Source organism: Chiloscyllium plagiosum, unplaced genomic scaffold (genome assembly GCF_037043375.1).
Source record: "Chiloscyllium plagiosum isolate Xiang-an unplaced genomic scaffold, Cpla_swu_hap1 HiC_scaffold_9, whole genome shotgun sequence".
In the NCBI taxonomy this organism is placed as follows: domain Eukaryota; kingdom Metazoa; phylum Chordata; class Chondrichthyes; order Orectolobiformes; family Hemiscylliidae; genus Chiloscyllium; species Chiloscyllium plagiosum.
The window spans coordinates 56353304-56377617 of NW_028270147.1; the positions used below are offsets into that span (position 1 = coordinate 56353304).

Genomic DNA, 24314 nt, shown 5'->3' on the forward strand with positions numbered 1-24314 from the left:
AACTATTGCCTTTGTGCAGTTTTAGCAAGACTTTATTTTTGATATACCATTCTCTTTGAAATAATGGTCAACATTCTATTTGCTCCCTCTATTAACTGCTGAACTTGTATATTAGCCTTGTGTGATTCATGAATGAGGAAAACTAAACCCGTCTGTGCTGTAGCATTCTGCAGTCTATCTTCATTTTAAAACTTTTCAGTTCCTCTATTCTTCCTGTGAAAGTGCATAAGTTTGCAATTTTCCACATGAAATTCCATTTGCCAAGTTTTTTTTGCCTATTCACTTAACCTGTCGACATTCCTCTACAGATTCTTTGTATCATCCTCATTACTTGTCTTTTCAAATGTTTTTGTGTCATCTGCAAACTTAGCAATAGTACATTTATTTCCCTCATTCGTTATTAATAAATATTGTAAATATTTGTGGCTCAGCATTGATTCCTGTGGCATTCCATTAGTTATAGATGCCATCCTGAAAATGCCCCATCCCTCATTATCCCGGCTCTATTTTTTATGAGTTAGCTAATCCTCTATCCATGCTAATATAATATTCCCAACACCATGGGCTCTTATCTTATTAAGTAACCTCATGGACAGCCTTTTGAATCAATGTCCTTTGAAAATCCAGGTATCACTTGAGTCAGAAACAAACTGTGCGAAACTTCGGTCAGGGTAATTACAAAGGGATGAGAGCAGATTATCTGAGGTTGACTGGGAAAGGAATTTAGCAAAACAGATAGGTGATCCACAAAAATCCACATTACATCTACTGGATCCCATTTATCTTGCTTGTTACCTCCTCAAAGAATTCTAATTTGTCAGGCTTCATGAAGCCATTCTGTCTCTGCTTGATTTATCTTGTATTTCTTAATGTTCCATGATTAAATCCTTTATAATAGATTCAAACATTTTTCCAATTGCAGATGTTATGCTAACTGACCTATAGTTATCTGTTTCTGTGTCCCTCCCTTTTTGAATAAAAGTGTAACATTGGCAGTCTTCCAATCTCTGGGACTCTTCTACTTTCGGAAGAATATTAACTGCACATGCACTGGGTCTTCTTCATTCAATATCATCAGATGCAGCCAATCAGGCCCTGAGGACAGGTACACCTTTATTTCCATTAGCTTTCTTCGTAATCTTTTCTCTCATGATATTTATTGTGTTAATTTCCTCTCCCCTCTGTGCCTTGACTATTTAGTATTGCTGGAATGTTAATAGTACCTTCCACTGTGAAGACTGATGTATGGTATTTTTCAACTGCATTGTAATTTTCTGGTTCATTATTATCATTATTATTTATTCAACTTTATTCCCTAAGAAGCCTATGTTCACTTTATCCTTTCTGTATATTTAAAGAAGCACTTACTGTCCATTTTTATGTTATTTGCTAGTTTACCCTGAAAGTTTATGGTCTCCCTTTTTTGGGCCTCTTGTTGTTTTTAAACTTTTTGTTCCCAAGATTCTGGTTTACAACTAATCTTCACCACATTGTATGTTTTTGTTTCAACTTGACACTATCCTGAACTTCTTCGGATATTGTTGGTTTATCCCCTTTTAAGAATCATTTTTCCTGAGTAGCATTTATCTTTGTTGTGAGTTATGAACTACTTCCTTACATGTCTGTCATTGTTCACCATTTACTTATTCTGGCAGGTACCTTTCCCAGTTAACTCCAGGCATTCCTGAAGAAAGGCTTTGCCTGAAACGTCGATTCTCCTGCTCCTTGGATGCTGCCTGTCCTGCTGCGCTTTTCCAGCAACACATTTTTCAGCTCTGATCTCCAGCATCTACAGTCCTCACTTTCTTCTACCCTCATTCCTTTTTTAATTACCCTTATATAAATCGCACACCTGTTGTTTACTGAACCAACATTCTCACTCTCAAACTGAAAATTAATCTAAGAAAATTTATTAAACCTGCTTCATTAAACTTTCCAGATCCAAAAAAAGCCTGATCACTGGATGGATCCACAACATCTTGTTTAAAAAAGAAGTTCCAAATGCATTATAAATTCTTTCTCAGGCTACCACTGCAAATTGAATTTCCCAATCTACATGAAGATTAAAATCATCTATCATTCTTATTTAAAAAATGCCACTTTTACATGGCCTCATTGTTTCCTGAATTATTCTCTGTCTTGCATATAGCTACTGTTAGGGGGCCTTTAGTTTACTTCCAACAGTGTCTTCTCCTTGCTATTTCTGATCTCTACTAATATGAATTCTATGTCTTTCATTTCTTGCTATCGTACTAATTCCATCTTGTACTAACAAAATGATCTCCATCACAATGATCACCTTATTGGGATTGTATTATAGACCCCCTAACAGTCAGAGGGAAATTGAAAAACAAATTTGGAAGGAGATCTCAGTTATCTGTAAAAATAATAAGGTGGTTATGGTAGAGGATTTTAACATTCCAAACATAGACTGGAACTACCATATGTTAAGGGTTTAGATGGAGAGGAATTTCTTAAGTGTGTACAAGAAAATTTTCTGATTCAGTATGTGGATGTACCTACTAGAGAAGGTGCAAAACTTGACCTACTCTTGGGAAGTAAGGCAGGGCAGGTGACTGAGGTGTCAGTGAGGGAGCACTTTGGGGCCAGCAACCATAATTCTATTAGTTTTAAAATAGTGATGGAAAAGGATAGACCATCATTGGGAGTGCAGGTTCATATCTCCTTGAAAGTGGAGTCGCAGGTAGCTAGGATAGTGAAGAAGGCGTTTGATATACTTTCCTTATTGGTCAGTGTATTGAGTTCAGGATTTGGGAGGTCATGTTGCGGCTGTACAGGATATTGGTTAGCCACTTTTGGAATATTGCGTGCAATTCAGGTCTCTTTCCTATTGGAAAGATGTTGTGAAACTTGAAAGGGTTCAGAAAAGATTTGCAAGGATGTTGCCAGGGTTGGAGGATTTGAGCTACACAGAGAGGTTGAATAGGCTAGGGCTATTTTCCTGGAGCGTTGGAGGCTGAGGGGGTGACCATATAGAGGTTTATAAAATCATGAGGAGCATGGATAGGATAAATTTCTCTGTGGAAGGGGAGTCCAGAACAGGGGCACAGGTTTAGGGTGAGAGGGGAAAGATATAAAAAAGACCTAAGGGGCAACTTTTTCACATAGAGGATTGTATACCTGTTGCAATTGTACTAGCCTCCACCACACCAGAGGAAGTGATGGAGGCTAATACAATTGCAACATTTAAAAGGCATCTGGATGGGTATATGAATAGGAAGGGTTTGAGAGATATGGGTCAGGTGCTGGCAGATGGGACTAGATTGGATTGGGATATGTGGTCAGAATGGACGAGTTGGACCGAAGGGTCTGTTTCTATGCTGAACATTTCTATGACTCTATGACCCATTCCTTTTCACTTGTCCATTTGAAAAATCACACATCACCCGAATATTTTGTTCTCAGCTTTAATCTCCCTGTTGCCATCTCTGCACAATTGCTATTAGATCATAATGTTAACTTCTATTTGTGTCATTTATTAATTTACTTTATTCTGAATGCAATGTGCTATTAATTTTGCATGTTTAATCATGTTTCTCCCTTTGATCCTGTTTTTTGCTTTTTTTAGGGGTTGTACTCTCTCTCTCCTTTCCTGCCTCACACTGGCTATCACAGTTGCCCTGCAATGTTGTGCATGCCTCGGTATCCCCTCTCCAAAACCCTTCCTTCTACTTTAAAAATAACACTTAAAAATAGTAGGAGCATCCTAGATGCCAGAGTTCCTCTATCCTCCCACTGCTCCATTTCTAGCAGATTTAATTTTTGCGAACAGGGAAAGTTGGTGATGCATGATTTGCACAGGAGGGCAGCCTGAACAGCAGCGCTTGACAGCTGGTTCCCACAGAACTAAGACAGGATTTGTAGCAAGACCCCCACCCCTCCACCTTTGAAACCCTTGTGGCCACCTAGGCACTGCCTACAGGGTCAGTCTGCCCAGCTCTACCCCATCCTGATCCTCAGGCTTGAAAATTCCACTTTTTGGAATACATATAATGGAGTCAGATTGGACCTCAGTGGACAATTGCCAGCCTTAGACATCTGGTTGAATTGCAGTTATATAAATAAGAGAATTATGAGAGAGGGCAGAATCTTTCTAAGTTGATGTAAGTGGTCAAATGAACATCTTCAGCAGTTACTTGCAACAGCTGAAATTGACTTGATTTAATCTGGAGTTTGATGATTTTTCAGGTCTCCTTGGCACACAGGACCTTGGTCAGTCATTAAGCGTTGTTGCATCCAAACAGAGCAGCATTATGGCTTTCATAAAGACTCTTGACCTATCATAGATTATACAAAGGATGAAGGAACTCAGTAGAGTCCATTCCTGTGTCAAGCAGTATTAACTCAATCCTTTTTTTAAATTAAGCAGCTCTTCCTTGATGCTTTTCCCTGGCTAGTGGCACTCTGTAACTACAAAGCTGATACAAAATTAAATCTTTCTTATTAAAAACTTCCATCCCTATGTAAAGCCTTCCAAAAATCAGCATGGGGTGGCATGGTGGCACAATGGTTAGCACTGCTGCCTCACAGCACCAGATATCTGAGTTCAATTCCAGCCTTGGGTGACTTTGTGTGGAGTTTGCACATCCTCCCTCTGTCTGAGTGGGTTTCTTCTGGGAGCTCTGGTTTCCTCCCATAGTCTAAAGATGTGCAGGTTGGGTGAATTTGCTGTGCTAAATTGGCCATAGTGTTCAGGGATATATAGGTTAGGTGCATAAGGTAGGGGAATGGGTGGGATACTCTTTGGAGGGTTGGTGTGAACTTGTTGGGCTGTAGGGCCTGTTTCCATACTGTAGGGATTCCAATTCTAAAATCTGCTCTAAAAATCCTGAACGTAATGACAATGCTGATAAATTCCACCACAGTTGCTTAGCCAATCCATAACAACAAGTAATCAACAACATTCTAAAAATGTTAATCAATCTAAGACCCAGATATATCTACATTCACCAAAAGCTAATTAGTTCTTTAATTTATATACTATCTATGCAACCAAGTTAATTGAAATCTTTCTCCTGGTTTTGGGTTGTATTGTTTACAGACAAACAAACTAATAATCGGAGCCAGAGCATTATTTGCACCTACCTTCAGTCGGAAAATGAGGCAGTAATGAGGTTTATAAGTTAATCATCAATTTATATTGGTCTATGTTTAAATCATGGCAACTCAATGTTTAAGTGTTTTAAGACAATTGCCTCCTGATTAATGATATAGCAGGGCTGACATTAATGGGAGTATTTAATATCATTTGTTACAAAAAATATATAAGATTATATGTAGGACAATTTATGCATGTATGTGTCTATTTTCATTCATTATGAAAACACTGTACTAAAAACTATTTTGTAACATTTTTCCAATGCTAACCTTTCAATCTGGCAGTTTCCACAGTAACTGAAAGCACATTTCAGAATACTGTCCAATGTCATAAGGCTGATTTCTTGGTAGAGCTCCAGTGTATGGCTTTCTTTTGTGTAAATTTGTTCCCATTTATCCTGTACAGACAAATAAATTAATTTTCAACTCATTTTAAGAAACCCTTAGTGAATCAAAAAGTATAAGATTATTAAAAAATTGCAAAAATACAATGCACTATTTTTGTTGATTTGTCTTTTTTCTCTTTCTTCCTCCTTCTTCAGTCTCTTGTGAAATGCAGCTGGTACATTTCAAGAACTGAGTGAGAAGTCAGGATTATTAGGGGCTGGAACACTTAAATCTTAGCGCTGAAGTGAACTGAGGAAAATTTCATGTTGGTTGAGGTCCAGTGGTAAAGTTTAAAGCAAGCAAGAAAGCAACAAATAAAAACCCAATAATAAAACAATCAGACATTAGTTATATGCCTGCAGTTTAAGCTGAGACAAGCTCACTTACAGTCACATTTCTTGGAAACTAACATTCAACTGCCTGCAAAGAGAGATGCAGGGATTGTGATGTGCGATTGAGCAACACTCGTTGATTGTGTTAAAAGATGTGGGGTGGTCCTGAACAAACATGCGGACACATGCAAGCTGCCAACTTGCAAAGGGGGCTGGAGCAAAACAAACCCAACCCCTCAGAACAGCCGGGAAATGTCGGAACCTGTTTGTTCTCCTCCTCTGTCGAAGAAAGCTTGGAGGCTGACTTGGACATGGTGTATGTTGCAGCCTCAATGCCTTTACCACCTGAAGAAGAGGATGAATTTCTTCCGAGATGCCACAAGTGGAAGGCTATAGTATAGTATATGTCACCCACATCCAAGGCTAAGTTGGAGGAATCTGACCCAGGATAGGCTCCAAGGAAAGGAACTGATCTACATCCCCAGACTTAGAGGGGGGAATGTGGTGATTGTAACAACATCAGTCAGGTGGACCTCATGGGATAGGAGTTCCCTGATCGGGGCTGTTAATCTGGTACAATCGGGGAGCCCTGGCTGACAGATATAAATAGACGCGTCAAATGTTCTGTTCACTGTGAGAACTGAGGAAGCTGAACCAGTGTCAAGTACTCTTCATGTGTGAGCGAAGTGTGACTTGGTGATGGGATACCGGCCTCTGTGGAGTTATTTTAACATCAGCATTCTTATACAGCCTTCCCCAATGAAGTTCCCATCTAAGTCCTCTGTAATAAAACTCACATCTATGTTATCCTAGCTCCCTGTTCAGTGTCTGGCCACATGCAGATGCCATCTCTACGACCCTTGAAATAAACTGTTTTAGTATATGAAAGAGTGGTTGTATGTGTAATCAACTGATGGTGCATCTTCATTTTCACTGTCTTCTTGTTATTCTTCTGCTCCCTGCCAGAATGTACTTAGTATGGGAAAAGAGTAAAGTTGCGCTGGAGAGAAAAGACACACACACACACAAACACCAGCTTGGAAGTCAGAATGAAATGTGAGATGAGGACAACGTGGGATTGATATGGAGGATTAGCTACAAAGATGTTTTGATAATTTCAGTTCTGCTGCAGTGTATGGTCTCAGCAACGGGCATCCTGATAACTATCCTTTAGAATTAAGACATGTAGGAATGCCAGCCCCTTCCATTTCACATTGCTGACTCGGGGTTGGATTCACCTTGCCCTGAAAGAAGATCAAACTTGTCAGTAAGGAGTGTACAGTCTATTTGGCTAATGCGGCTGGTATAGTTGAATAAATGGTAGTGTATGCAAGCTGAGAGATGTGGATGTGAGGCCTGTAACAATGCTAAGTGTATGAGGTGCAGCAAAGCATACAAATGCATTGTGCTTATTGGTTGGTGACAGGCAGGACTCCGGTAAATTGAGCAATCGTTAAGTCTGGTGCTGCAGTTATGGTACGACAAATAGTTCCTGTGTGTTTAATACCTAGTTCTCCATGCTATCAGCTCAGAGAGCATCTAAGTGCTCCTTAGAAGTGGCTGGTTCTGTGCAGATATGGGATATCTCTCCTATGTTCCATAGCATCTACTAAGTCATCAATGTGCAGTTTATGTAAACCTTAGAGCCAGCTTTCTCCTGTTGCATTATTCTTCAATGTTTCACATGTCAGATTTCCTTACTACATGACCTGCTCCAATGTACCTTCCCTTTTAAAGCTGCAGGTTGCTACAAGTGCACCAGGATGTTACTATTTTAGGCCCACTGCTGGTGTACTCAGTTAATGAAAAACGTGCATACAGCAATTATTCAATCCAGCAGGCAGCACCAAGTTGCCACGTGACCTGTACTGTACACATGAGTTAATTGAGCGCACTGATCAATGCACCCATTTTCAGGAATTATCCAATTTGGCTCTAAGTAATGCCTATTTTCCTTTTGTAAAGCTGGAGTGGGCTCAGTTGTTTTTCTAGTGGTTCAAGAATTGAGAGTGGTGATGGGGATGGTGCGGTTTACTTTCAACTCACATTTCTTCAAAATAAATGTCCCTTGTCCTTTTTACAACAGCAACATTAATTTCTTCAGGTACGACAAGCAAAAGGGATTACTAAAAGTTGAAGTTTCTCATCTTATACGTATTTGGACTAACAGACAAGAAACCAAATATAGAAAGGGAACACCAATATATAGCACAGGAAGAGGATGGCGAATGGTTGATCTATGGTCAGTTTGGACATGCTGTTAACCGTAAACTGTCTATTTTAGTTAACTGAATAAAATACAAATCAATAGGTAGACTGTGATTAGTCAGAGTGTAATCAATATAGTAAAATATGTTCTAAGTGTAATAAATGAGTATACTTGCTGCACTGAAATGATCTCTTTCCTGCCAGCAGAAATTAATAACTTAATAAAAGAACATACCAACATGATCTTGGTGGATTCCGCAACCAGTCTTACATACGTCTTCAAAACGTCATAGTGAAACCCAGGTGTTAACAGTCGTCTGTGGCGGAACCATTTCTGTCCAGCACTCACCAGTAAACCATCACCTGGGAATCAAAGATATCACTTCTTAATATCATTAAATATTAAAGTGTATACATTAGTTCCTCATTAGTGTTGCAGTTGTGTTCCCAGAAGGTGCTGTGAATGACAGCTCGAGACATGAGTGGCAAGAGACAGAAAGCAAACTACAGAGTGAGATCAGTTTTGAGTTGCAGGGTAATGGAGGGGAATTGCAAAAGGAGAGGTAGTGAACCAGAGGGTCAAATGCAACAGGATCAATGGCTGGGAGGATAAGCAAACAGGAGTGTTGGTGAGCATAAGGTGTAGCAAATAGAGAGGTGACGAGCAGAGTGAGCCAGTGGGAGGTAAAGACAGGTCAGAAGGCAGAAGAAACAGCCAAGAAAGAGTCAGAAAGCAGCAAGAGGACTGGCCAGCAGGAGGGGCCTCACCACAATGGCACCAAACATGACTCTGTCACAGGACCTGTCAGGCAGGGAGGAAAGGGTCGTGCGAGGGAGCCGTGGTTTAATAAGGAATTGGAATCCCTTGTTAAATGGAAGAGGGCGGCCTATCTCAAGATGAGACGTGAAGGTTCAATTGGGGCGATTGAGAGTTATAGGGTAGCCAGGAAGGACCTGAAGAGAGAGCTAAGAGCAGCAAGGAGGGGACATGAAAGGTCCTTAGTCGGTAGGATTAGGGAAAACCCTAAGGCTTTCTATAGGTATGTTAGGAATAAAAGAATGACTAGGGTAGGAATAGGTCCAGTCAACGATAGTAGTGGGAAGTTGCGTGTGGAGGCGGAAGAGATTGGGGAGACACTGAATGAATACTTTTCTTCAGTATTTACTCAGGAACAGGGCATTGTCGTCGATGTGAATACTGAGTCACAAATAAGTAGAATGGATGGCTTTGAGGTATGTAGAGAAGAGGTGTTGGAAATCCTGGAAAAGGTGAAAATAGATAAGTCCCCTGGGCCTGATGGCATTTATCCTAGGATTCTCTGGGAAGCAAGGGAGGAGATTGCAGAGCCATTGGCCTTGATTTTTATGTCCTCTTTGTCTACAGGAGTAGTGCCAGAAGACTGGAGGATAGCAAATGTGGTTCCCTTGTTCAAAAAGGGGAATAGGGATAACCCTAGTAACTATAGGCCAGTGAGTCTCACTTCTGTTGTGGGCAAAGTCTTAGAGAGAATTGTAAGGGATAGGATTTATGCACATCTGGATAGGAATAATGTGATCAAGGATAGTCAGCATGGTTTTGTGAAGGGCAGGTCGTGCCTCACAAACCTTATTGAATTCTTTGAAAAGGTGACGAAGGAGGTTGATGAGGGGAAAGCGGTAGATGTGGTATATATGGATTTTAGTAAGGTGTTTGATAAGGTTCCCCATGGTAGGCTACTGCAGAAAATACGGAGATATGGCATTGAGGGTGAGTTGGAGGTTTGGATTAGGAATTGGCTGGATGGAAGAAGACAGAGGGTAGTAGTTGATGGCAAAGTGTCTTCATGGAGTGCCGTCACTAGCGGTGTTCCGCAAGGATCTGTTTTGGGACCATTGCTGTTTGTCATTTTTATAAATGACCTGGAAGAGGGGTTAGAAGGTTGGGTGAGCAAGTTTGCGGATGATACGAAAGTCGGAGGAGTTGTTGACAGTGAGGAAGGATGTGGCAGGTTACAGCAGGATATAGAGAAGCTGCAGAGCTGGGCAGAAAGGTGGCAAATGGAATTCAATGTAGCTAAGTGTGAGGTGATTCACTTTGGGAAGAATAACAAAAAGATGGGGTACTGGGCTAATGGTTGGATACTTGGTAGTGTGGATGAGCAGAGGGATCTTGGTGTCCATGTACACAGATCTCTGAAAGTTGCCACCCAGGTAAATAGTGCGGTGAGGAAGGCATATGGCGTACTGGCTTTTATTGGTAGAGGAATTGAGTTCCGGAGTCCTGAGGTCATGATGCAGTTGTATAAGACTCTGGTGCGGCCGCATCTGGAATATTGTGTGCAGTTTTGGTCGCCATACTATAGGAAGGATGTGGAGGCACTGGAACGGGTGCAGAGGAGGTTTACCAGGATGTTGCCTGGTATGGAAGGAAGATCGTATGAGGAAAGACTGAGACACTTGGGGCTGTTTTCATTAGAGAAAAGAAGGTTTAGGGGTGACTTGATTGAGGTATACAAGATGATTAGGGGGTTAGATAGGGTTGACAGTGTGAACCTTTTGCCGCATATGGAGTCGGGTATTACAAGGGGGCATAGCTTTAAATTAAGGGGGGGTAGATATAGGACTGAAGTTAGGGGTAGGTTCTTCACTCAGCGAGTCGTAAGTTCATGGAATGCCCTGCCAGTAGCAGTGGTGGACTCTCCCTCTTTATGGGCATTTAAGCGGGCATTGGATAGGTATATGGAGGATAGTGGGTTAGTATAGGTTAGGTGGGCTTGGATCGGCGCAACATCGAGGGCCAAAGGGCCTGTACTGCGCTGTATTCTTCTATGTTCTATGTTCTATGAAACATTAACATGAATCAGCAACATGAACTGCAAATACTGGCCCTATTAAAGACATGATATTAAATTGAAACAATTTAACATGGGACAACTTAAAGTGATGGTTTATGTTATTCCAATTTTTAATTGAAATCACTAGCTCTGTTTCCTGTATTTTTCCAGTGACTAAATGTGTGAATGTACTATTTATGAAGTAAATGCAGTCTGTGTTGCTTAATTATTGGTCTTAATAGAAATAGTTGATTTTCAGTTAGGTTGGTAACCAAGCAGTACAATTGGATTCAGCATGATTAAGCATGAAACAATAATAGCTTAGGTGCATTATACTAACTGTAATGATGCCAGATGGGAACAGGATTTACTTAGATATGATGGTGACTATTATGACAAATAATTGCAAGCTAGAATTACACTTGGGTGAAGTTTCCAAGGTAGGTAACACTCATGAATAACTATGAAACAATAGTCAAGTCGACTGACAAAAGCGTATAATTTTGCTTCAAAATATTCATGCCATTCCTTAAAATCTCAAACTTTCAGTGTACATTGTGTTTAGAAATTTTCCTCCTCTCAAAAAATGATTAAAGCACAGTACCAACCTACAACATAAAGAAGTCCCAAGTCCAAGTGCTTTTCCTGTTTGATTTAGTTGATTATAGCTGGGCGACTGGTGAGCACTACCTTTGGTCTCAGCATTTGCACTTGGGATGGAAATAACTCAGAATGATATCTAGTTACTCATGTTCAAAAAGGAGGCAAATAGACTTTGGATGGAAGAACAAGATTTGGTATTGTTGAGATATCTCCCAGGTTCAAATCCTGCTCATGCTGTTTTTATCAAAACAGAAATGGCTACCTGAGGAAGACAAGTGTTTGCCAGGGAACTGTAAGCCATGAGCAGTAATCATCAACATTCAGGTTGTGCATGCTGACACTTGGAGGAATTAAAAACATAGACTTCTGTTGATCAGAAAGTGCATCGCCTCAATTTTATTCCAAAGTGACAATATTTCCAAATTCAAATATGTAGCTAGAATGGAGTTGGCTCATGTGGAATTTGGCTTTAGAGGAAGGAAATAGTGGTCAGTCCTTTAGCCTGACTTAAGCAGGTGAAGTATTAATAGTTTTATAATGGAAGGAATAACCAATTCTATGTTTCCCAACTAAATTGATGCCACAGTGTTGGTGATTTGAGCCTCTCCTTATCCAAATGCTAAATCATTGAATCCCTACAGTATGGAAATAGGTCCTTCAGCCCAACAAGTCCACACTGAACCTCCAAAGCATAACCTACCCATACCCCTCTACTATTATCCTATTATTACCCCGGACCAATGCACCTAACCTACACACCCCTGAATACTGTGGCCAATTCACCAAACCCACACATCCTTGGACTGTGGGAGGAAACTGAAGCACCCAGAGGAAAACCCAGGCAGAAGTGGGAAAAATGTGTAAACTCTACATAGACAGTTGACCAAGGCTGGCATCGAACCCGGGTCCCTGGCGCTGTGAGGCAGCACTGAGCCAACATGCCGCCACAAATGCTTTTCAGTTACACATCAGTAGTTTTCTATCCAAATATCCAATTCATGTGGAGAACAACACTATTTCTCAAGTACCACTCCCCTTTCAGCACATGAACACAGAACAATTCAGGAATGCAGGACCATCATAGGTGTTACTTTTCGGCATGAAAATGATGAGATTAAACCTAACTCAGGTACAGATGAAATTATCAAGTCATGTTGTTCAAAGAGCAAATGTTTCTTCTGAAGGCTTAGTCAAACATTTCTTCCTTAACAAGGAAGCTGGAAATTACAAGACAGACTAAGCGAATAGAAAAAGCTATGACAGATAGACTTAATACAAGAAAATATACGATCATTTTTTTTGGATCTAAGACTGTTTTTTTTCACAGGTGAAAGACGAGGAAATGTTGGCTGTCCATGGATGTGCAGGCTAGGTGGATTAGCCGTGGAAAATGCAATGTTATAGAGTCATAGAGATGTACAGCATAGAAACAGACCCTTCAGTCCAACTTATCCATGCCGACCAGATATCCCAACCCAATCTACTCCCACCTGCCAGCACCCAGCCCATATCCCTCCAAACCCTTCCTATTCATATACCCATCCAGATGCCTTTTGAATGTTGCAATCATACTAGCCTCATTGCCCCTTAGGTCTCTTATATATCTTTCCCCTCTCACCTTACACCTATGCCCTCTAGTTCTGGACTCTCCCACCCAGGGAAAAGACGTTGTCTATTCATCCTATCCATGCCCCTCATGATTTTGTTAACCTTTATAAGGTCACCCCTCAGCCTCTGACACTCTCGGGAAAACAGCCCCAGCCTGTTCAGCCTCTCCCTATAGCTCAAATCCTCCAACCCTGGCAACATCCTTATAAATCTTTTCTGAACCCTTTCATGTTTCACAACATCCTTCCAATAGGAAGGAGACCAGAATTGCACGCAATTTTTCAAAAGTGGCCTAACCAATGTCCTGTACAGCCACAACTTGACCTCTCAGGTACTGTACTCAATACTCTGACCAATAAAGGAAAGCATACCAAACACCTTCTTCACTATCCTATCTACCTGCGACTCCACTTTCAAGGAGCTATGAACCTGCACTCCAAGGTCTCTTTGTTTGGCAACATTCCCTCGGACCTTACCATGAAGTGTATAAGGACAAAGTGAGGACTGCAGATGCTGGAGATCAGAGTTGAAAATTCCTGAAGAAGGGCTCATGCCCGAAACGTCGATTCTCCTGCTCCTTGGATGCTGCCTGACCTGTTGTGCTTTTCCAGCAACACATGAAGTGTATAATTCCTGCTAAGATTTGCTTTCCCAAAATGTAGCACCTCACATTTATTTAAATTATACTCCATCTGCCATTCCTCAGCCCATTGGCCCATCTGATCAAAATCCCATTGTAATCTGAGGTAACCTTTTTCTCTGTCCACTACACTTCCAATTTTGATGTAATCTGCAAACTACAAATTTACTAACTGGGGGGTGGGGTAGAGGAGGTGGGTCTGGGTGGGATGCTCTTCAAAGGGTGACTGTGGACCCTTTGGGCCAATGGCCTGCTTCCACAGTGTAGGGATTCCATGATTCTAATAGCTGATCCCCAGCCCAAAGGGGACATCCCAGCATGAATGGCCATCTCAATAGTTCCAACATTGCATTCACTCCTCTGGTCAACGTGGCTGATCAGCTTGACCCTGATGCAGTAAATTTAAAACATTATCTGGCTTCCAAAGCCACCTTAACATGAAGGTTCCCTCTCCTTCATCCTGTACTGACTACAGTGACCACCTTGGCCAGTGACATTTCTGAGACCACTGAAACTCCAGTTGGGTCTGCAGCTCTAAGAAGTGGGCATCCATTCTCAGAGAGCTGTGGGTCTATAGAATTTCCTTCCTCAGGATGGAGTGGATGTAGAATTTTTAAATATTTTTAAGGCTAGGTTCTTGATCATCAAGGGATTAAAGATTATTGGGAGTATGAATGAGTATAGAATTGAGGTTAAAATCAGATCAGCAATGATCTTATTGAATGGTAGAGCAGGCTTGATTGTCAAATTGCCTGACCTTGAATCATAAGTTTGTAACAACACCTGCAAGCTCCCCTCCGAGTCACACTGCATCCTGACTTGAAAGTATGTCACTGTTCCTTCACAGTTAATAGGTCAATAACCTGAAACACCCTTGCTAATCACATAATGAGTGTACCCAGATTGCAGTGAGTGCAATGATTCCAAAAGGTGGTCACCACCATTTTCTCAAGGGCAACTAAGGATGGGCCAAACTCACTCCTGATGAAGAGCTTATGCTTGAAATGTCGACTTTCCTGCTCCTCAGATGCTGCCTGACCAGCTGTGTTTTTCCAGTACCACACTTTTTGACCCAAATCAATTTTATCCTTGCCAACAACATGCATCTCCCATGGTTAATGAAAATAAAAACTGTAATGATGTGGAATACTTACCAATCCAAGGAGTTATAAATTGGTAAACCATATCGTCTTTTGGCTCTGTAACACATTTAAGTTCAAACAGATGTAATTCAGAGACTTTTACTTTTTTTTTCCCAATTACTCATTGTAAAACGCTATAAAGAGGAGAAAGTGAGGTCTGCAGATGCTGGAGATCAAAGTTGAAACTTTATTGCTGGAACAGCACAGCAGGTCAGGCAGCATCCAGGGAACAGGAGATTCGACGTTTCGGGCACAGGCCCTTCTTCAGGAATTCCTGAAGAAGGGCCTGTGCCCGAAACGTCGAATCTCCTGTTCCCTGGATGCTGCCTGACCTGCTGTGCTGTTCCAGCAATAAAGTTTCAACAAACGCTATAAAGAGTAAAGTTAAAATCATCAAGGCACATTGTACTACACTGATCACAAGAAGTAAAGGAAAGAATAAATCATACACTCCATTGAACTCTTCAGTATGATGATGGCTGATCTTCAGCTTCAATTCCGCTCTTCTGCCTGTGCCCCAGATCCCTTGATTCCTTGACAGACTTCAGCAGAGATCAGTCTTAAATATAGTCAACAATGGAGCATCCACAACTCTCTTGAATCAAGAATTCTAAAGATTCCCAATCCTTTGTGTAAAGACATTTCTCCTCAGTTCATTTGTAAATGATCAGTTCCTTATCCTAAAACAGTGCAAATATGTTCTAGATTTCTCAGTTTCTCAGCCAGATGAGACATCTTCGCTGTGTCTATCCTGTCTAACCTCTTCAAAATTTTGATTAAAAATCTTCTATCTTTACCAGTATCATCAATGTTTTGAGCTGATTTCTAAAATACTCCTAATCCTGAAATTGCTACTACTTGTCACACCTCACTGGGTTAGCACACTGGAGAATAGGCCCTATTATTCCCAGAGTTGTCACAAAAGTTAAAGACTTTAAAAAGTACACAAAATCCCCCAATGGCCTTGTCTTCTAGACACAGGCTTACAGCAAGTATGGACGAGGTTTCTGTACTCAATAAATGTGACAATTTATTACAAGTAATTAGCCTCCAGTTACAGATAAGTAATTAGCAGCATATAACTCTATTAATGAAAACTCTCACCCTCTTACAAACTCCCCTAACACCCATTGACACAGACAGGAAAAAAACATGTCATAACATGTCTGAACAGGTGATTGAAAATAATTTTCATTTAATGAAATGCTATTCTTAACTTCTTGAGCCTACCACAGACAGACTTTCTTGCTGAGTTTAATGGAATCTACATTATTTAACATTTTGATTTGTTTGTTTGAATGTTACCCATTCTGACTTCCACCTTGAGAATTCTTAATGTCTAGATCGTCCGGCACATTTGGTAAGAAAGGAAGCTACGTATTAATGAGAGGAGCAGTGGAGTTAATAAATACAATCCTCCTTAATTTGCAGCTCACTGATGTTGAGTGAAAAACTCGCCTCATTACAAATGCATGAAAGATCCTGCGAAATGTTGCAAGTATTGAAATAGGCTTTGACAGACGTCTCAAACAATTCTGACACAAATGTTCCCTGGCCCACATTGCTCAGGCCATTGTAAGATCCCACCCTTTGTTCTTTCCTGACCCACTCTGTTTGTCTTTACCCATGTCTCTTCACAATTCTGTTGCCTCAAATTTTCTCCTTAGACTTCTAAATCTCCCTCACGAACACCTCCCCTCCACTTAACAAATGTTCCTTGTATGTTTAAATTTCTACCAAACACGAATTATATAATTCACTACGGCACTGGTAACGTCTCTATGACATCATTTATCCTGGCATCAGGGAGGCAACATACCTTCATCGAATCATACAATCCTTACCATGTGGAAGGGGGTCATTCAGCTCATCAAGTCCACAGCAACCCTCTGGAGATCATCCCACCCAGATCCACACTTCAACACCATCCCTGTAACCCTGCATTTCCCAAGGCCAATGCACCTAAGCTGCACATCTTTGGACTGTGGCAGAAAAGTTAAACACCTGGAATAATCTCATTCAGAGACACTGGGAGAATGTGCAAACTCCACACAGACAATTGGCAGAGGCATGCTTCTGGTCCTCACTCCAAAGACCCTGCTGACATCTTCATCAAAATGGTACTCAGCAAAGACTGTGCTGGAATTGTACACATGTTGTCCAGACACCATTTATGTTCATAAGTAGCAATGTGGTGTCACAGCCATAGGTGCTAGGGAGCCCAAAGTCGCAACACTCTTTGTTTTATCAGCACACCACAAAGCCAGGGCACAAAGTACAGTCTCAGCTCTCTGAATCTGAACCTACTTCTTCTTAACCTCCTCTTTCATTCACCTGTCAATGTCTCTCCCACTTAAAATGCTCCTATTCCAGATACAATTATCTTTAAGGGGGCATTCAGAAGGCATTTTCTAATCAACTTGTTCAGAGATGGAACAACACACTTCAGGAGCAGGTGGGACTTGAACCTAGGCCTCCTGGCTCAGAGACAGGGACACTAACATTGCACCACAAGAGCACTCCAAGGGTGATAGTCTGAAAGGGCCCTTGCATTTTGTCAGGAGAAAAGCCCTCCTCAGCCTATGGTTGATCTACTGATCCTTATTTACTCTGCGATACAAAGTTCTGATTGAAAATATGTGGGCTCACCAGCGAAGTGATGCTGCTCAAGTCTAGAGGATTAGTGCTAAGTCAGAAGATTGGACAGAATTGAAAAATCAACAAAGAATGTCTAAAACAAAAATGAAGAGTGAAAATTAAAGTCTGAGAGGAAGTTAGCTGGAAATATATAATTAAGTGGTAAGGCAGGAGTGTTCTCAATGATGGGAGGGTCTCTGGTTTCGCTAAAGTAATCTTGAATCTGAGATGTTCCACCTCTGAACATGGCATTCAAATGTTCACCTTGTCTATGGTTATAACCACTTTGCTTCTTCCAAATGTCATTCTTTCAAAAACTCAATTTCTGAGTTCAAAAACCCACTGCCAACACAGATTGCCCTTGACAATGTGGTATTATCCTGCCTTCTTGAACTACTGTCATTCATTTGGTGGAGATACACCAAAAATGCTGTTTGGGATAGAAGTCCAGGATTTTGATGCAGCAACAATAAAGGAACAGCAATGTATTTCATGATGAATGGCTTTGAGAAGAACTTGCAGGTAGGTGGTGAAATTCCCATATATTTGCAACCATATTATTTTAGATGATAGTAGTTGTGGGTTTAAAAATGCTTTCAAAGGAGGTTTGCTGAGTTTCTGAAGTGCATCAACTAATACACAAAACAAGAGCTCATCGTATAGGGGATAACATTTTAGCATACAGAGAGAATTGGTTAGCTAACACGAAGCAGACAGTCAGATTAAGTGGGTTATTTTTGGATAGATAAAATGTGATTGGTGGAGTGCCACAGGGATCAATGCTGTAGCTTCAATGATTTACTGCCAATACAAATGACTGGAATGAATGGTTTAAATGCATGATTGCTAAATTTGCTGATAACACAAAGGTAGTCTGGAAAGCAAGTAAGGAGGATGGAAGGAGACTGCAAAGGGATATACAGAGATTAAGTGAATGTGCAAAATTTAGCAGATCGAGTATAACGTGGGAAAGAGTAAACCTGTCCACTTTGGTAGGAATAGATCAGAAAAGCAACATATTATTTTAATGAAGAGAGATTGAAGAACTCTGTGGTACAGACAAATCTGGGTGTTCTGGTACATGAATCAAAACAAGTTAGCTTGAAGGTATATTGAGTAATATCAAAGGGCATATGATGTACAGACGGAAGCAGAGTTTAAGCCACGATCAGATTAGTCATGATTTTATGAATAACTGGAGCAGGCGAGAGTTGTCAAATCATTTACTGCTGCTCCTAATTCATGTCTATGCAAGATAGTCACAATGAAATCTGTTGAATAACAGGAAAAAATACAATGAGCTTTTAAATTCACAACAAATTGAGTCATTTGAAAGAATAACCTTTGATAGAAAAGAAGTAGTTATAAAAAAGAACAGACAAAAGTCATTTAGATAGTTTCCATGAAATTGTTGCAACCCAAGTTTAGATTTTTTTTTCACTTTCTTCCAAATGCTAAACAACAGTTGTACCAGATGAATTCAAATTGCTCTTTGGAACAATTTCTGTTGCTCTGTAACATTGCCATGAAAGTCAACATTACACCATCTTGAATACTGACTCAATCAATGAATAACTAAAATTTGAGTAAGATTCAAAATGCCACTAGTCATGCAGAAATAAAGGGTTTGTACTCCTGTGATGGTAGTGTAAAACAAATGGAATTGCATCAGAAATCTGTTATATTCCTTGTCAGATAATCAGTTCCATGAAAAGTCAATGCAAAGGGACATAGAGTGGAACATATAACTAGCAACCGATGTGACACTGCCTCTTTGGCCATAGCCTTAGTTGAATTTCTACCCCAATTTCTCTGTTATAATTTTGTCAAATGGGGTTAAGATGAAAAACGTCTTTAATGCTTGGTTTATCTGACATATAAAATGACATGTTATTAACTGTTAAATTAAACACATATTTTCTATCTTTGCTAATCAATGTTTCCATCCAATCATAAATCTGCCAACTTGTTGAAGTTTCTTAGTTACTTATTACCTCTGTTGTTGCAATATCATGAATACAGTTATAAAGGATATGTTTATAATTTTATCTGAAATAACAAATTGAGGATTTATTTCTGCCAAGTGAGAAAGGAAACTTGAATAATGTCTACTGCTGCATCTTGTTGCTTTCACTGCTAACTCTAAATGTATTAACAATAACAGCTCTTAGCTGAACCAACCTTCTCATAATGCTAGCTTAAAGGAGACAATCTTTCTGCATCCCGGAAAGGAGGGAGGAAATTTTGTAAGAGAGTTTTATCTTGGTGGCTTTAAAATCCTCAGAAACTTACACACCACACACAATCAAGAAATTCTGACACCTACATCACAAAACATTCAAGGATTTGAAACAGTAACAAACAGTTATTGGCTAGCTATACATGAACAAAGGACTCTTTATCGTAAGAGAAGCTGTGTTGCAATGTATGGAGATTCCATCCCATTTCTGAATCTCTTACTGTATCCTTTTGTGAGAATCTTCACCAATGCCACATTTGTAACAACAATAGCTTCTCTTGCAAAAGTATACTCTTTGTTTCTATATATTTAGAGAAAGTTGGGAATACACAGAATTTTATAAAATGACAGTGATGTCAATAGGGGACAGAGAGAGAGAGAGAAAGAGAGAGACTCATCTATAATGAGATTTTGCTTTGGCCTTGAGGTATGAAAGTTGTATTAGGAAGCGCAAGATTAAAAAAAAAGAGGCTGGTTCACTTGATTGCCAGTTCTATTGCCTTCGTTATTCAAGATGAAACGCTTTTGATTAACTATGTAGGATACACCTTAACCCTGCATTTTATCAACCAAGTTACAGATTCCCAAAATTGCGGTAAGGACCCCAAATGGGATTGTGAGTTGATGCTTTGAGGTTTAAGCTAAGGTAAATCAAAGATTGCTCTGGAGCTCTAACTTAGATAAGGTTCCCCATGGTAAACTAATGGAGAAAGTGAAGTCACATGGTGTGCAGGGTGTTCTAGCTAGGAGGATAAAGAACTGGTTGAGCAACAGGAGACAGAGAGTAGTAGTTGAAAGGAATTTCTTGAAATGGAGAAAGGTGACCAGTGGTGTTCCACAGGGATCAGTGTTGGGGGCCACTGTTGTTTGTGATAAAAATAAATGATCTGGAAGAGGGCACTGTTAGCATGATTAGCAAATTTTCAGATGTCACGAAGATTGGTGCAGCATTAGAAAGCATAAGGGACTGTCAAAGAATACAGGAGAATATAGATAGACTGGAGAGTTGGGCGGAAAAGTGGCAGATGGAGTTCAATCCAGGCAAATGTGAGGTGATGCATTTAAACAAGTCTAATTCCAAAGCGAATTATACAATGAACAGCAGAGCCTTGGGAAAAGTTGATGAGCAGAGAGATCTGGGAGTGCAGGTCCATTGTACCCTGAAGGTTGCTGCACAGGTGAATAGAGTGGTCAAGAAGGCATATAGTATGCTTGCCTTCATTGGACAGGGTTTTGAGTATAAGAGCTGGCAAGTCATGTTAAAATTGTACAAGACTTTGGTTCAGCCACATTTAGAATACTGTGTACAGTTCTGGTCACCACTTTACCAAAAGGATGTGGACGCTTTGGAGAGGGTGCAGAGAAGGTTTACGAGGATGTTGCCTGATATGCAAGGTGCTAGCTGTGAAGTGAGGTTGAGTAGGTTAGGTTTGTTTTCATTAGAAAAAAGGAGATTGAGGGGGGACCTGATTGAGGTTTACAAAATCATGAAGGGTATAGGCAGGGTATATAGAAATAAGCTTTTTCCCATGGTGAAGGATTCAATAAAGAGACGCCACGCTTTCAAGGTGAGAGGTGAAAAGTTTAAGGGGGATACACACGGCAAGTACTTCACACAGAGGGTGGTGGGTGTCTGGAACGCGTTGCCAGCAGAGGTGGTAGAGGCAGGCATGGTAGATTCATTTAAGATGCGTCTGGACAAATGCATGAGTAGGTTGGGAATAGAGGGATACAGATGCTTAGGAATTGGGCGACAGGTTTAGACAGTAGATTTGGATCGGCTAAGGCTTGGAGGGCCGAAGGGCCTGTTCCTGGGCTGTAAATTTTCTTTGTTCTAAGTGTGCTCCTACTCCAACAGGTCCCTACATCACTCTTAGAGTTTTCACTAAAAGGGCTGTAACAATTTTTAAACCTTAGTACAAAACTGAAACAGCAAAATGCAGAGAGAAAATAAACCATGAGCCACATTTACAGAAAACTAAATATAGCATACCAAATTAATTCCCCCCCCCCTCCCACAACCCCACCCCATCCCAACATATTTCCAACAATTCCAAATTTTTCTGACAGGGAAGGGGATAGGTATAATTCAAATAAGAGGAAAATCCAAACATAGCAGGATCATTTGACCAGGATTCTCATCCTACGTTGGCTATTCCAATGCTATTAACCCATAGTGCAGATGTCACAAATTGACAGAGTAGATATAAACGCTGTCCATGGGTGAATGTGATCTGTTTAAGTGCTGTTTAAATATTTTAGACACCCTAACTACCTGACACTTTGATAGACAACCTGTCAGGAATCCTACCCCTCTGACTCCTTAACCTCGCACTTCGCTTCAGTGCATGGATAAGTATTTAAGCAATGTACTGTTTGACATTTTAATCTCACAATATGATAAGTACTGCCAATAAATAGGTTTTGACCTTCCCCAACTAACTTGGACGACAAGGAGTTTCTGAGTGAGCTATCATTGGAATCTTTTGCCAAAAATGCAGAGCTCTGCCTTAATGTAAACCAAGATTGCAGCAGAGTAGGATGCTTCAGCCAGACTATGTCTGCTCTGTCTGTTCCCTTCTCATTTATTTCTCATTTCTTTCTCTTTTGTTCCTCTCTTTGTGCTTTTTTTTGTCTTTTCTTCATTCCTGGCTCAGTGCAGACCCAGTGAGGCATCCTCTTAGCACTGTCTGGCCCGTGGCAGTTTCTCAATGGCACATGGTGATCTCTCGATGGCACGGGGTGGCTTCTCAGTCTGATGTGGCGGTCTCTCAGCCTGTTCTCTTAGCAGCACGTGGTGGTCTTTCAGTCGGTGTGGTGGTCTCTCGATGGCACACGACAGTCTCTCAGACTGGACACTCGGAAGCCTGTGGCAGTCTCACAGCCTGGTCTCGCGATGGCATGTGACAGTCTCACAGCCCGGTGTGGTGTCGTCTCAGACCAGACACTCGCCGGCCTGTGGCAGTATCTCAGTGTGAGAATGTGTCTTGCCCGGGAATGTTCCAGAGGCAGCAGAAAGAGACTGGGAAGGTAGTAGCTTCAGCACTAGCAGCAGCAATGGCATCACAGACCAACACGGGAAGAGCAATCGGTGAGGGAAGTCTCCCCCCTACCCCGTGTCTGCAGTGGTGATGTCCAGAACAGGCAGCTGAGGTCTTTCAGAGAGTGAGCTAAGTGGAGGGCTTGTCAAAGACTGTTGAACATGTAACTTTATTCCTTTCTTTTGCTGGTTTATATTAAGGACTTTACTGTTAACTATTACCTTATTTCTTTATTTTTCTACTTGTTCTATGAAGGTAATGATTAGCTTCTTAAATTTTGTCTCTTTTACTATTTTGTACCTGTGTTTTTTGTATCTCGGTACCTTCCTACCTAAGATGGTGCTGTGTGTGTCAAGACTACATACTTTTCACTGTACTCCTGTACTTCTGTACTTAAGTACACATGACAATAAAATCTAAATCTAAACAAACCAATGGGAAAAGTTAGGAAAAGACTGGCAATCGTCATGTGAAGGCATTCATCAGAAAGTCAAGCCCTATGTTTTTTGATTCATCTCACTGTGCCAAGTGTGAACAGAATGTAAATATTTGTCTCAGTTATGCTTCCCTACTTCAACCTTTCTATCAGCAATACATAGCGCAAAGACTGAATTATCAAGCATTTTGCTGTTTTGAAAGTGGTGCAAAGTCAGATAAAAATAATCTAATCTGCTAATTAGGAATTACATTTATACAATCTGACTTCACAATAAACACAACAGCGTTTCCAGTATTTTCTTGTTTTATTTCAGATTTCCAGAGTTCACAGCATTTCACTCTTGCACATAATAATTTTTATTATGCAGAGTCAAGAGACTGTCAACATGATGTATTGCTATCATTTGAAAAGAATAGGAGAGTACAGCGGTATTACACACGATTTTGATACAATTCATTGTTTAGCAAGACTATGCTATCCTAAACACTTTTCACATTCAAGTCATGTTTCAGATCCCGGGGTGGCACGTTTATTTATGGAAAATTTGACAGTGGATGCATGAAGAGAAAATGGAGCATCCAGACACTGGTAAAATTCACACACCTTCACTCATCTGAAGGAATAATGGCAATCAAGTGAAACTTTAAATCTCTAACCTCCAAGGTGATGGCAGCTTGTGTTATTTTCAGAAAAGACAAGGTATGACTGTAATCAAGTAAAGAATTGTGTACTGTCCCAAAGGTATTTTAGTCCAGACCTTGGACTGTAGCATCAGCTCTGACAGTAACTTAAATATTTGCTTTTAGAGGAGGGCACAGCTTTTAGTCTTAGTACATTGAGTGCTGATCTCTGTTCATTCCTCTTTGTAGAGGTCAGAAAATCAACCTCACTGTCATTGGCATATATTTGACCTTAATCTGACAAAATACCACAGATATACCTGGTTAACTCTATTTCATAATAAAATAAAACAAAGAATTTAGGATGCTGGAGATCTGAAACAAACAAATACAGAAATTGCTGGAGAAACTCAGCAGTTCTTCCAGTATTGCGGAGAGGAAACAGAGTAATTGTTTCTAGTCCAGTGACCATTCTTCAGAAATTCTA

The 24314-nt window shown here is 40.5% G+C and overlaps 1 protein-coding gene across 1 annotated transcript in view; it reads right to left on the reverse strand.

Moving 5' to 3' along the window:
* The window catches only part of cyp4t8 (cytochrome P450, family 4, subfamily T, polypeptide 8), a 63361-nt gene that overhangs the window by 26724 nt on the left and 12323 nt on the right, over window positions 1-24314 (reverse strand). Inside the window, exons 3-5 of the mRNA XM_043699327.2 lie at window positions 14864-14908; window positions 8281-8408; window positions 5389-5516 (exon numbers count right to left, since the gene is read on the reverse strand). Of these exons, the coding sequence (XP_043555262.2) occupies window positions 5389-5516; window positions 8281-8408; window positions 14864-14908 (301 nt within the window). The remainder of the gene's footprint in view (window positions 1-5388; window positions 5517-8280; window positions 8409-14863; window positions 14909-24314) is intronic.